Genomic DNA, 11,572 nt, shown 5'->3' with positions numbered 1-11,572 from the left:
CCACGAGGGGTGGGGGAGTGCCCAGGAGACAAGAGCAGCAGGCTCAGCCAGGCCCCATCTTTGCCTGCCCGGTGCACCCAGCAGTGCCAGTTACTGCCCTCTCTCGCTTCATGCGGCATCATCGTGTCCACTGCCCTTGGGGTCCAGCAGCCGGAGCCAGGCCCCATACACCGGTTCGGCCAGGCTACTCTGAACCCAACCCAGCACAGCGGCCCTGCGGGATGCAGACTGCCCGCCCCTCCTCCCACCCCCACCCCATTACCTTTTTGCCACTTCTATCCCCCTGGGAGCAGCGGGCAGGCTCGAGTAGAACAGTCTAACCACCACACGCCAGGTGCTCTTCCGCTGGAGTAGGCAGATCACACTGGCACTGTAATACACATCTGCTGTTTACTTAACCTTCGACCTGAATGGGGTAGCCAGTGTCCGACTTGCTAAACTGGGCCCGGATAAAGAGGCCTAGGTTGGAGGCTGCACCCTGCTGATGGCGCAGCTCTGCCCGCTCCCATTGGCACCAGGGGGCATTCCTCTCCTCCAGCTGAAAAAAGGGTGCGTCCAGGTGCCAAGGCAATGGCAGAGGACATGGGCCAGCAGGCAGACACGGGCGGGAAAAGCAGAGTCTCTGCCCGACCATGTGCCGCGCTGTTCACAGTGGGGATCCCAGACCTGGCGCTTCCTTCTCTGGGTTAGGAACAGAACCCTGGTCATCCTCCCAGACTTATGAACAACTCCGGGACGGGACCGTGCCAGTCCGATCTGCAGTGTCCCCTGCTGCCCCACAAGGCCCAGCACCGGCTGATGATGCAGACCCCGGGCCTGTTTCGGTAGGTTGAGGGGCACCCCTCACTTTCTTTTCACAGCGCTCTAGCTCTCGGCTAGAACAAGTGGCAGGAAGAGACAGATGCCCGCCCCACCTCTCTGCCCGGTCCGCGAGGGGCACTGCGGATGTGACAGATGGCGGAAGATGGGCTGGAGGTGGCATGCCATCTTGGGAGGCACGCGGGACCCTGAGACGGCCCGTCCTTGCCTGTTCCCTGAGTGGCTGACCTGTGCTGACACTTCCCCAAGCAGGAGCAACCGCCCCGCACGTCACAGGCTGGCACGTGTACCACCAGGTGCACATGCCCACAGAAAGGCCACAGCGCCACTCTCGCCCGCTGGCCACCACAGGGCGTGTCCGGTCAGGCCGGGCTCAGTCTCCGCACCCTGGAGCCTCAGGGCAGGGGTTCACACTTGGGCCGGGCCCTCACCACTTCCTGCATGGCATGATAGCAATCTGCTGAGCTGGACCTGCGGAGTGGATGGATGGCTGAGGTGGTCCAGTCCTGGCCCAATGGCCGTCACTAATGAGCTCAGTCTGAAGGATGCTGGCTGGCGCGTGGACACCAATAAAAGCAGGTAGGAGTTCAAAGAGCAAGTGATCTTTCCTTTTTGAAGTTGGCTGTACACTGGTGGGACGCTACAGCGCTGTGCTTACAGAAACCCACACGAGGATATGCCAACCACGCATCCAAAGGCGGGGCTGCCGCTCAGTCTCCAATTAGACAGTCCAGTGCTGACCAGCACTCACTTTGATGAAACTGGCGCTCTGGAGTGATTAGCACACAACCTGTTCCACCTCGCCTTTCTCTTTGAAGCTGGGGGCAAAAAGCAAATGGACGGAACCCTTGATTTCAAAGCCCAAAGCCCCAGCAAAGGATCTGTCCAACCGGCCCTGAGAGTTTGTCCTGGCCACTCTGAGCTGCCCTTCAGCCACCAGTCTCAGAGGGTCCTGGTCTTGTGAGGGAGATGAGACCCCTGGGGCAGGTTTCACTAGTGGGAAGTGAAACCGTGGGCCAATTAGACACTCAAGGGTGGTGAGGGTAAGCACACCTCTGGAAGAGAGCGATTTCTCCCTACACACCAAAGTCACCTTGAGAAACTTTGGGGATCTTAACACCCCGCTGTGAGAGCCCCGGCCCTGGGAGCGGCCATTAAACCACAGCAGAGTGGACACTGCCCAGTTCTGTGCAGCCTGGGCAGCCCCTTCAGGCATTAACGCCCCTCTTTCCTACCCAGAGTTTGGCCCAGGGCTCTGGCCCTCGTGGTTGGAGAAAGAGAGCCAGAGTCGGGGATAACTACTGCTCAGGGCCTCTGAACTCCACCTACAAGCTGGCCAATCAGTAGGCTTCACAAGTGGAGAAGCAGTCACTCAATCGGAAGAGCTGACCACTGGACACAAGAGAGAAGCACTCACTCTCCTTAACCCGAGGGGTCTGCACCGGGCACGTCGTCTGCTCTCCAGGAGCAGCTGCCTAGAAGCGAGCCAGTGATGCCGACCCACTCCCAGCTGCAGTCCCCACGTGCAGGTGTGTGCATGCCTAAGGCTCCTCTGCCCGCAGGCCTGTCCACAGTGGGGCCAAAGAGCAGGTGCCCGGCCGGTCTGGGGCCCAGGCTCCATGGAGAACACTTCCGCAGGCGGTGCTTGCCCAGCGAGCATTCAAGCCCACCCGCACCCGCACCCCCACCCCGAGACAGACCAGCCACACCTGCTACCTGGACACAGACGTAAATAAATGCAACGCCCTGCGGTGGCTTCTCCTTGCTCACTCTGGGCGACTTTTAATCGTTCACGGTGGACGTTAACGAAGGCAGAGGCGTCCATGGGGTCTAACAATTCTCTGGCTCAGGAGGAGAGAGCATTCCCCGCAATGCACAAATAAAAACGGAACAAAAACGTCAAAGGGAAAAGAAAGGAAAGCAAAACAAAACAAAGAAAATAAAAGGATGTTTGAAAGAAATATAAACCAAAAAAATTTATTGGTGTTGACAAAAATACGTAATACAAAAAACAAACCACCACAACACAACGGAAATGAAAACAGCCCCCCCACGCGCTGCCCCGCGTGTGGTACTGACGGCTGAGTCCCGAGCTGGGCAGCTAGTTCATCAGGACCTCCATCTGCACCAGCCTCGCGTTGGTGTCCCCAGACGTCCGGTAGGGTATCATCCCGGCAAAGGTGATCAGGGCTCGGGCTTGGCTGCGGAGTTGCTGAGAGAAGGGCGGGGCAGGGGAGAAAACAGGTGCCTCGAAGTCAGAGCAGGGCTGACGGTGGCCACCGCGGGCCTCATGCTCTAACCCTTGGTGGCAGGCAGACTCCTGTGGGGCTGACTCTCCACCGCACGTCCTCCCAGCCTGCTGCAGCCATTTAGCCTGGCCTACCAGGCCCCGGTGCCAGCAGACGGCAAAGCCCATCAACCGGCACACGGGTTTTCCAAGCAAGCGGTTCTGGCCCGACATGCTTAGCTAGGCCTGACCCAGTTCTGGGCTTCAAAACTGTCGACTGCACTGACCTCCACCGCTGCCCCCGCTGGCTTGGTTCCAGCTGCATCTGTGGGCTCTGGGCTCCCAACACCAACCACCAGCTACCGCTGTGACCTGGGTAGCCCCACTGCCCTCTTTCCTCGGTGTCTTCCCCTCTGCCTTCCATTCCTTCCACCCCACTTCCTGATCCAAGTGCCTGGCCCTCTTTTCCCAGGCACATGAATTATGGCATGGGTCCAAGAGGGAAAAAGACAGCCCTAGGATTTAAACCCCATGTTTCCAACAAGGGGCGCTGAGTCAGCACCGACTTGATGACACGGCGTGTAGTTTCCAACAACAGAACAAAGACAACCTCCTCTGAGACTCCTAGTGACCACTGACTCAGCAGACAACTGCCCACAATGTCCAAGTCACTTCAGACGACTGCCTGGAGAGGGGCACTGCCCTCCTGAAGCGCAGAGGCTGCGTATGCCACGCGTCTACACGGACCCTCCAGGGCTTTTACGGGAGATTCCGGATCTGCCACTGATCAAGCCTGATAAAGGCGCTCCCTGATGGTCAGAGCTCAGAAAGCAGCTGCCCACTCACAAAGGGCGGGAGCACCCACGGAATCAAGCACAAACGGTGGCCCCCTGTGAGCAGGGGCACCGGGCTCAGCCCGGCCCATTTCCCCTGTGGCCTGAGACCAGCAAGTCCTTTCGGGCTCAACGAGCTGTCTGGTAAGGCCGCAGAGGCCTTGGCCAGGGGGATGGGGGGATGGGGAGCAGATCTTAAGGGTGGCCTCCAGGACACAGGGATCTTACAGAGTCGCGGTCCTCGATGACGTGCTGGGGCCTGGATGCCGAGGTTGGACTTGTTCCCTTCAGTCTCTTAAACTGTGTGAACAAGATGTTCATGGTGGCCAGAAGCACCTCCGAGAGGTTGTGCCTGATCTGCAGAGAAAGACACGCCCGTAAGGAAAGAGAGCCGAGGCCCCAGGGTTAACAACAGGAGGAGGCAGTGCGGGCCACTGCCAGGTGGGCCTGGCCCTACCACGTCCCCAACCTATCACCAGAAAGAGGTGGAGGGCACTCAAAGATCAAGAGTGAGGGCTCGCCCCGGGCAGCGCTAACGCGCCCTCTCTTCTCCAAGGCAGGAGTGAGTCAACAGCCCAGCATGTGGGCTCACACTGGCCAGAGTGAGTGACCAGCATCTGGACTTGCACGTCAACAGGTGAGGGAGCACGTCCCATTCCTCCACAGACCGTCTGACAAGCCGGCCACCTCAGTGGGGTCTCTAGACACAATGACTGAGAACTAGAGGAAGGCAGGAAAGACGTGGACAGTGGCTGGGGGCTTGCAGTGTCCTAGTTACCACCTGGCCGGACCCATGTGCGAAGCTGGCCTTATTGCCGCCTCTGAAATCAAAGGCCTCTGTTTTACAGGTACATTCCAGAACCAGGCAGTGGGCCCGAAGGGCTTGTGGTTCTAGAGCAAGAGTGTCCCTGGGGCCACACCTGGGAATGGCCAGGGGAGACCTGGTCGGTGCCCCATCAGGATACCAGAAGCCCTAGGGGTGGGGGCCTGGGTGTGAGGGTTTGCCAAGCTTTCCTGGTGGTCCAGCATGCACCCAGCTGAGCATGGGGTGAGGCGGTGGAGGTGTGAGGTGCCTCTGCAGAAGGACGGGGTCCTGGGATGGCCCGTTTCCCAGAGCCACTGCGCTGGCGGCTTGACACTCAACAGTTGAGCGCCCAGAGCAAGTGGATCGTGCAAAGATCAAACTAGACCTCCCGTTCCTCCCAAGGACATGCCTGACACGCCAGCCTGCAGGTCAGGACTGAGGACACCACAGGAACCCCAGCCCGGGCTCGGAAGCGAGAGCAGTGTAGAAACCGAGTCTCCAGGGCCGCGGTCACTAGAGCGCTCAGGAAGACAAAGCTCGTGCCAGAAGCGGGGCACAAGGGACCTCGACTCAGCAAGAAGAGCACTCACCTCATCGCTGAAGTTCCGGAAGGCAGCCACCCTCTCCTCCACGCTTTCCTGATGCAGGGGCACCAGCTTCAAGCGATCGATGATCTGTTCAGAACAAACACAAACCCCGCCAAGCCCCTGTGACACAGAGCATCAGATCACCCCATCAACAGTGGCCTCACCAGCCCACACACGGCTTCGGCAATTCCATTCTGAGCCTCGTTTCCCGGCGTTGTTCAAGTTACCTTGAAGACCAGCTTGACTTTTAGATCAAGGGGGCAGGAATTTTACACCAGGATAAGGGGACGCTCCACACAGTAGGCCCCTTAAATTCCAAGGATGTGCTCATCTGTCCTCACGGGCACACTGGTGGCACGCCCTTTGCTTTACATGAGCTGCAGTTGGAGCTCTGCGTCTCGTATTAGGGCACGTATTAGCATGAGCTTCACACACCATCCCGGGAACTTACATCAAAGGCTCTGTCCACGTGACCACTATGATACTCGTCGAAGAACGTGATCAAGTCCAGGAGAAGGTAGAAGGTGGAGCCCACCAGTTTATTGGCGCTGACCCCTTGAGCCCTGTACCTGGAGGACAGAAAGGGGGCGGGGACATGGTCGGAGCTCCAGCACCACCTAAAGGCAGGCTAGAATTCAAAAAGCATCACAGCCTCTCGGCCCTGGGTGAGGGGCTTGGGGGACAGACAGCTCTGCTTGTTTTGAAACAGTGCCGTGTCTCTTGGTGGCCTGCACACGGATCCACTCACACTTGGTAGATCATGGCTCCCAGCCTCCGCCACCACTGTAGCCCCAATTCTCTGGGGACGGTGGGGGTGCCGACGGGCAGAGTCAGCAGCTGTCCTGGGGGTATCTGCAAATGGCGACATCCCATCTGCCAGAGAATGTCACCGGGGAGAGCACCCCTAATCAGTGTTCTCCAGGTCACTTGGCTGCAAGTATCTTCCGAGGGTGCAACCAGGGAGTGAAGTGGAGAGTGTGCTTACTCAGCTGACTCACCGGGGAGCAGGGTACATCTGAGTGGTGCCTCTGGGCCACTCAGAATTCTCCATCCATCCATGCCTTCACCCATCCATCCATGCATACCTTCACCCATCCATCCATCCATCCATCCATACCTTCACCCATCCATCCATGCCTTCATCCATCCATGCATGCATACCTTCATCCATCCATCCATCCATCCATCCATCCATCCATCCATCCATCCATCCATCCATCCATGCCTTCACCCATCCATGCATGCCTTCATCCAGCCATCCATGCCTTCATCCCTCCCTCCCTCCATGCCTTCACCATCCACCCACCTACCCATCCACTCTCCATCCGTAACTTTTTACCACCTGGCCTTTGAAAGGGCTGACAAATGTGTATCTACTGTACGTTTCGGGAACCAGAGGGACTAATCCCTGGAGGAGGGTTGCCTGCTTGATGAATAGACGGTCAGTGAAAAAGACAAAGACCCCCATGAGCCGCACAATAACCAGAGAGGAGCACACAGGACTGGGCGGTTGTTTCCTTCCGTTGCCCACAGAGCTGCGCTCAGTGGGGAAAGCTCAGCAATACTCAACAACAACGTGGTGAGAGAGGGGGAGAACATGGGGAAGATGTGTTATTTACTGCTACAGCTCGGGTGCTGCCCCAGAGTGTCTGATAGCGGTGCCCTCTTGTGTGAAGCGCAGGTTTCAGAGCCTGCTCTTCGGAGCAGCCCTCAGGATAAAATGATTGACGTTTCATAGAACCCTCAGAGGCTGGGAGGAGGGTCTGGGGCCCAGTGAAGCGGGAAGGATGTAGAGAACAGACAGAGAGGTGGGAGTGAGCACCTGGGCCAACACTCGCATTTTCTAGAGGAAGTCCAGAGGGAAGGCTTGTGGCTTGTGCCCACCGAGTCACACAGCCGGGTCACTTCTGAAAATCCAGCCAACAGACTGGGGTCAGCGAGGACCCACGAGGTGGCATAAGCACTCTGTTGTTTGTTCTTATCAAGGTCATCATTTTGAGATGCTCCTAAAATCGTGGTTCATTCCACAGCCCTTCTGGAAACACCCACCCCCCAGCCTAACGCAGTCACATCAGTGTGAAACCACAGGGAGCGCCCGGCTCAGTCTGGAGCGGCCCCTGGCCCTCGGGGTCCCACAGGGCCAGCCCCTGGCCTCACCGTTCAGCGATGGCGAGTGCCATGTTCTTCAGCCTCTCTTTGTTGGACTGGGGGGCGCTGATCTGGGGGACAACAGGACTGAGCAACTTGTTCATCAGCTCCAGCACTTTGTCAGGATTCTGTTCAAGAAATCAATGGGGGGGGAACCATGTAAATATGTCAACATGAGGAGGAATGTTCTGGGGTGATGGATGGGGATGTTCTAGAGCTTAACCTAGGTAGTGTTTCCAGACAAAATTCATCCAGCTGTATCCTTAAAAACTGCACACTGTTCTGTAAGCTAATTATACCCCAATCAAAATGCTAAGCAATTTTAGACAAGTTTTTAGTTAAAAAAAAAAAACTAAACACAAAACCCCATAAACTATACCCCATCTTTGCTCATTCCCACTTGATGGAAGGAATGAAATGTTCCAGGCTGCACAATCTTGATCAGCCATCCTGTGGTCCACGGAGAGACACCACCACTGGCTTCCTCAGCTCAGCGTGATGCACACTGATCCAGCTGCCGCCCAAGACCAGTTCAGTCCTGCAGGGTAGCCTTCCACACACTGCTCTGGCCAGAAAGGCCTCCTGGGCACCAGTGAGAACTCACCAGACCTTGAGGTTGGCAGCTCAGTGCAGAGCCCACTATGCCACCAGGGTTCCTATGGGCATAACCAAGGCTACCAATTGGGAATTCCACCCTGAGTGGCCTGTTAACCATCTGAGCACTGGGAGAAAATGCCCCCCAAACTCGAAGCCAACCTCACTGCCACTGAGCAACTCTAGCACCGAGCGGCCCTGAAGGGCAGGTGGAGCTGCCCTTGGGGGCTGAAGGTGCATGGTGATGAAAGCAGACAGCTGCATCTTCCTCTCACAGTTTAGCCAGTGGGTTCAAACCACTGACCTTGCCCCTTGGTACACCCTTGCCAAGTATTGGTGTATTTAATACCAAAGGGCAGGTGCGTTCAGTGCAGGAGGAAAAAGGCCCGCCTTACCTTGGCAAGGTCATACAGCTTTGCTGCTTCTTCAAACAGGCCTTTATTTTCTGCCACGGAAGCAACTTTGTTGATAATAGGCTTTGTGTCACTGGTAAACTTATCTATGACTCCAGGCTGGCAGGACACAGGGGAGGGGGAGGAAGAGAGAGAGAAGGGAGGGCGGGGCTCAGAGCTGCTGTTTTCAGCCCAGAGATGCAACTGGATGCTGAAAGACCCTCCAGCTGAAAGCACTTGCCCTGAGGGTGCAGACATTTCCTATGGGATTCGACTACTGTCCTACAGGCATTAAAGACAATCCCCACACCTCCAACTGCGGCCAGACGGTAGGAGAGTTCACATCGGCCTTGGGAAGGAGAGTCAAGGGCAGAGCACGTGCCTGCCACCTCGGAGGGCCACGCGGCTTCTCAAGCAGGCAGGGCTGGATGGACTGCGCTGACCTCATCCCACCGCACAGGAGGGAGGCAGCCGAGAGGAGCCGGGAGGTGGGCGCTGGGGCCAAATTCCAGCGCCACAGGAACTTGTTTGTTTCCTCCACAGGAAAACCACGCTCCCACCTTGTTGGGTCGCTGTGGGAGGCGATTAGGAATCCCCGGGAAGAGCCCATCACAGGGCCTGCCAGGCCGGAGCCTGTGGGCAGCATCACGCCCCCTCGCTGGGGACAGAGAAGAAGCGGACAGCGTCCCCCAGAGGGACGAGTGCCTTTCCCGAGGCCACAGGAGAACGCCTCCGGCGGGGCTGGGCACCACGGGCCTCAGGGCACAGCGGCACTTCTGGTGGTGGTGTACAGTTCTGGGCCCTCAGAAGCGAACTTTTCCACCTGGGGAGGGGTGCAGCACCCACTCCCCTTGCCCCGGGTATTTTCTGAGCTGACCATGGCAGAAACACAGCCCCTTGGCTCAGAGAACAAGAGGTGTGTGAACAGGTGAGTGTTCTGAGCGTAGTGTTTCATAAAGCATGGAAGCATCTGTGTAATCAAGGCTACCACCTGGGGCCTGTCATCGTCACTCCGGGTCTCTGGACAGGTGCAGCCCAGGGGCAGACACACGTGTCTCAAGGGAGCGCAGCACCCACCTTTCTACTCCCATCATGCTCCAGCTTCCCCAGAATCATATCGAACTGCAGAGACAGAGAGAGGTCACTCCATTAGCCGGGCAAGCAGCAGGAATGGGGCAGGTGGGGGATGTCTTACACAGAGGAGAGAACAGTAGCATGTGGTTTGTTAGAAACTGAAGCAGACTTGGAATCACCTGGCCATACGCCCTGCCCACATTGAAACCCAGGGGCAGGACAACAGACAACGGGCGGACGGACGGACACCAACGTACCTCGCGACTCTCTATCACCAGTTCGCTCACACAGCGCAAAAACATGCTTTCCCCCTGGCCGTCTTTCTCGTCCCTGTGAGGGCAGGGGCACTCGGTTTCTGACAGTCCTCTGCAGACGGCAGACACCAAGCCGAGCGGAGGCAGTGGCGAGCAGTTTACCTGAGGAAGTAGAAGTACTGGAGGGCTTCCCGCGGGTCCGTGGACTCAAACTTGCGCGTGTAGAGCATGAGCATCCGCACCAAGTTGAGCCGCCGCATGCAAGGAGGGTCTCCGGGCTCGTGGCTGACTGCACCAGGGAAGGAGGCGGGGGACAGGAACAGGTCACAACTACAATGCCCCTTTGACCCTCACAGCCCAGGAACCACCGACACGGAGTTGGAAGACCACCGGCAGTGTGGACGCCTGCAGCACAGCTCACCTCTCACACCCCGCCCTCAATGTCCTCCTGTGTACAGAGTGCCCGAAATCTCTCACTGGAAGATGGGGACCACGTGCTGTGGTAATCTTACTGCTCTTACCAGAAACCTTGCCTCACCCACTCTGTCTGGACCTCCCAGAGACGGCTGGGAGGCACGGAGGCCAATGTCTTAATGGAAACATGACCCAGGCCCCAGATAGCTGCTCATGTCTGTTCTCCAGGCAGCTAGACCGCTGACAACACACGCACTTGGTTCAACAGCACCACACACACACACACTTGACGTAGCACTTTGTATCACGAACAGGCCAGGGAATGTTAGTCAGGGCAAGAGCCAGAGCACTAACACTAATCATCCCAGCATCCAACGGCCTACGTGCTTGAAGACACATGCTGCTGTGTGTCCTGAGCCCTGTCGGCTGCCCAGTGGGTGAGGTGTGGGCCCTCCTGCCAGCCCGCCCCAGCACTCACGGAGCTGCGCGCTCTGCCCTGAGGACTTCAGGAGCAGCTTCAGCTCAAGGAGCACCAGGGCCACGTGGACAGCGTGGCAGCGCAGCCGCTCCATGCGGAAGAGGAAGGCGATGGCGGCTTCGAACTGGGCGGTCAGGAAGAGGACTTGGAAGTACAGGAAGGGCTGCTGGTTCACGGTGAAGTGGGACTCTCCTGGAAGAAGGGACGACGGAAGTGGCCGGCCTCAGCCTAAAGGGCCTGCTGGGGGCGGTGCCAGCACCAGCACAGGCCCCTGGTTACGGGGCACCACCACCCTAAGTGTGACCAGGCACGGTGGCCTCCTCCCAACACCACTGGCAAGTGGGGCGAATGCTGTGGGGCCCAAACTGCCCCATGTGAGAGAGAGAAGCAGACCCCGAGCTGGCTGTGAAGGAGAAAAGGGGCGATTTCTAAGGCGCTACGGCCCACCCACATTCACAGCCGTCTGAACTCAACGACTGCTGACGGCGAGTTGGAATCTTGGATTCTTTTCTCCCAAGATCTTGGAAGCAACGAGGGGGCCCACCTACACGCAGGGCAGGAGAACAGCTGGGGGGTCTTCTCCTCGTCTCACATGAGCACAGCTCGGAGAATGGGGGACGCAGTGTGGGACCCTCCTTCTGAGGCACACACAGTTCTTACGGCCATGCGGCCTTTCCTCTGAGAATGGTCTCTGCTATGGTCTTAAGGGTCACGGGGCTCTGAGGGAGAGACAGAGTTCAAGAGGAAGGCTATTCCCGGGGACATCTGTGTGGTCACCTCTGGGGACTCTGTCCAGGGGGTCTTACCATAGTCCTCCAGCAACTGCTTCTGGAGCTGTGAGAGGCTGAGTCTGTCTTGCGGGGCGCTGGTGCCGTCATCATCAAAGCACACTTGGTTCAACTAAACCCCAGAGAGAGACACGCATTGGCCCAGGCCTTCCAGCAGCC

The 11,572-nt window shown here is 57.8% G+C and overlaps 1 protein-coding gene across 2 annotated transcripts in view; it reads right to left on the bottom strand.

The window, feature by feature from the left end:
* Positions 1-2,767: 2,767 nt before the first annotated feature.
* Positions 2,768-11,572, bottom strand: part of NUP93 (nucleoporin 93) — a 104,411-nt gene continuing 95,606 nt past the window's right edge. For both annotated transcript variants that reach the window (XM_004704656.3, XM_045293845.1), the window contains 11 exons: positions 11,432-11,525; positions 10,626-10,817; positions 9,896-10,022; positions 9,737-9,809; positions 9,483-9,527; positions 8,409-8,525; positions 7,429-7,547; positions 5,723-5,840; positions 5,275-5,358; positions 4,108-4,236; positions 2,768-3,031 (listed from right to left, as the gene is read on the bottom strand). In XM_004704656.3, the coding sequence (XP_004704713.1) occupies positions 2,921-3,031; positions 4,108-4,236; positions 5,275-5,358; positions 5,723-5,840; positions 7,429-7,547; positions 8,409-8,525; positions 9,483-9,527; positions 9,737-9,809; positions 9,896-10,022; positions 10,626-10,817; positions 11,432-11,525 (1,209 nt within the window). In that variant the 3' untranslated portion in view covers positions 2,768-2,920. The remainder of the gene's footprint in view (positions 3,032-4,107; positions 4,237-5,274; positions 5,359-5,722; positions 5,841-7,428; positions 7,548-8,408; positions 8,526-9,482; positions 9,528-9,736; positions 9,810-9,895; positions 10,023-10,625; positions 10,818-11,431; positions 11,526-11,572) is intronic.

The sequence above is a fragment of the Echinops telfairi genome, unplaced genomic scaffold (assembly GCF_000313985.2).
Source record: "Echinops telfairi isolate 266 unplaced genomic scaffold, ASM31398v2 ScPeMD7_2291;HRSCAF=2852, whole genome shotgun sequence".
Lineage (NCBI taxonomy): Eukaryota > Metazoa > Chordata > Mammalia > Afrosoricida > Tenrecidae > Echinops > Echinops telfairi.
Note: the sequence above shows the minus strand (reverse complement) of the source record. Positions and strands in the feature narration are given on the sequence as shown.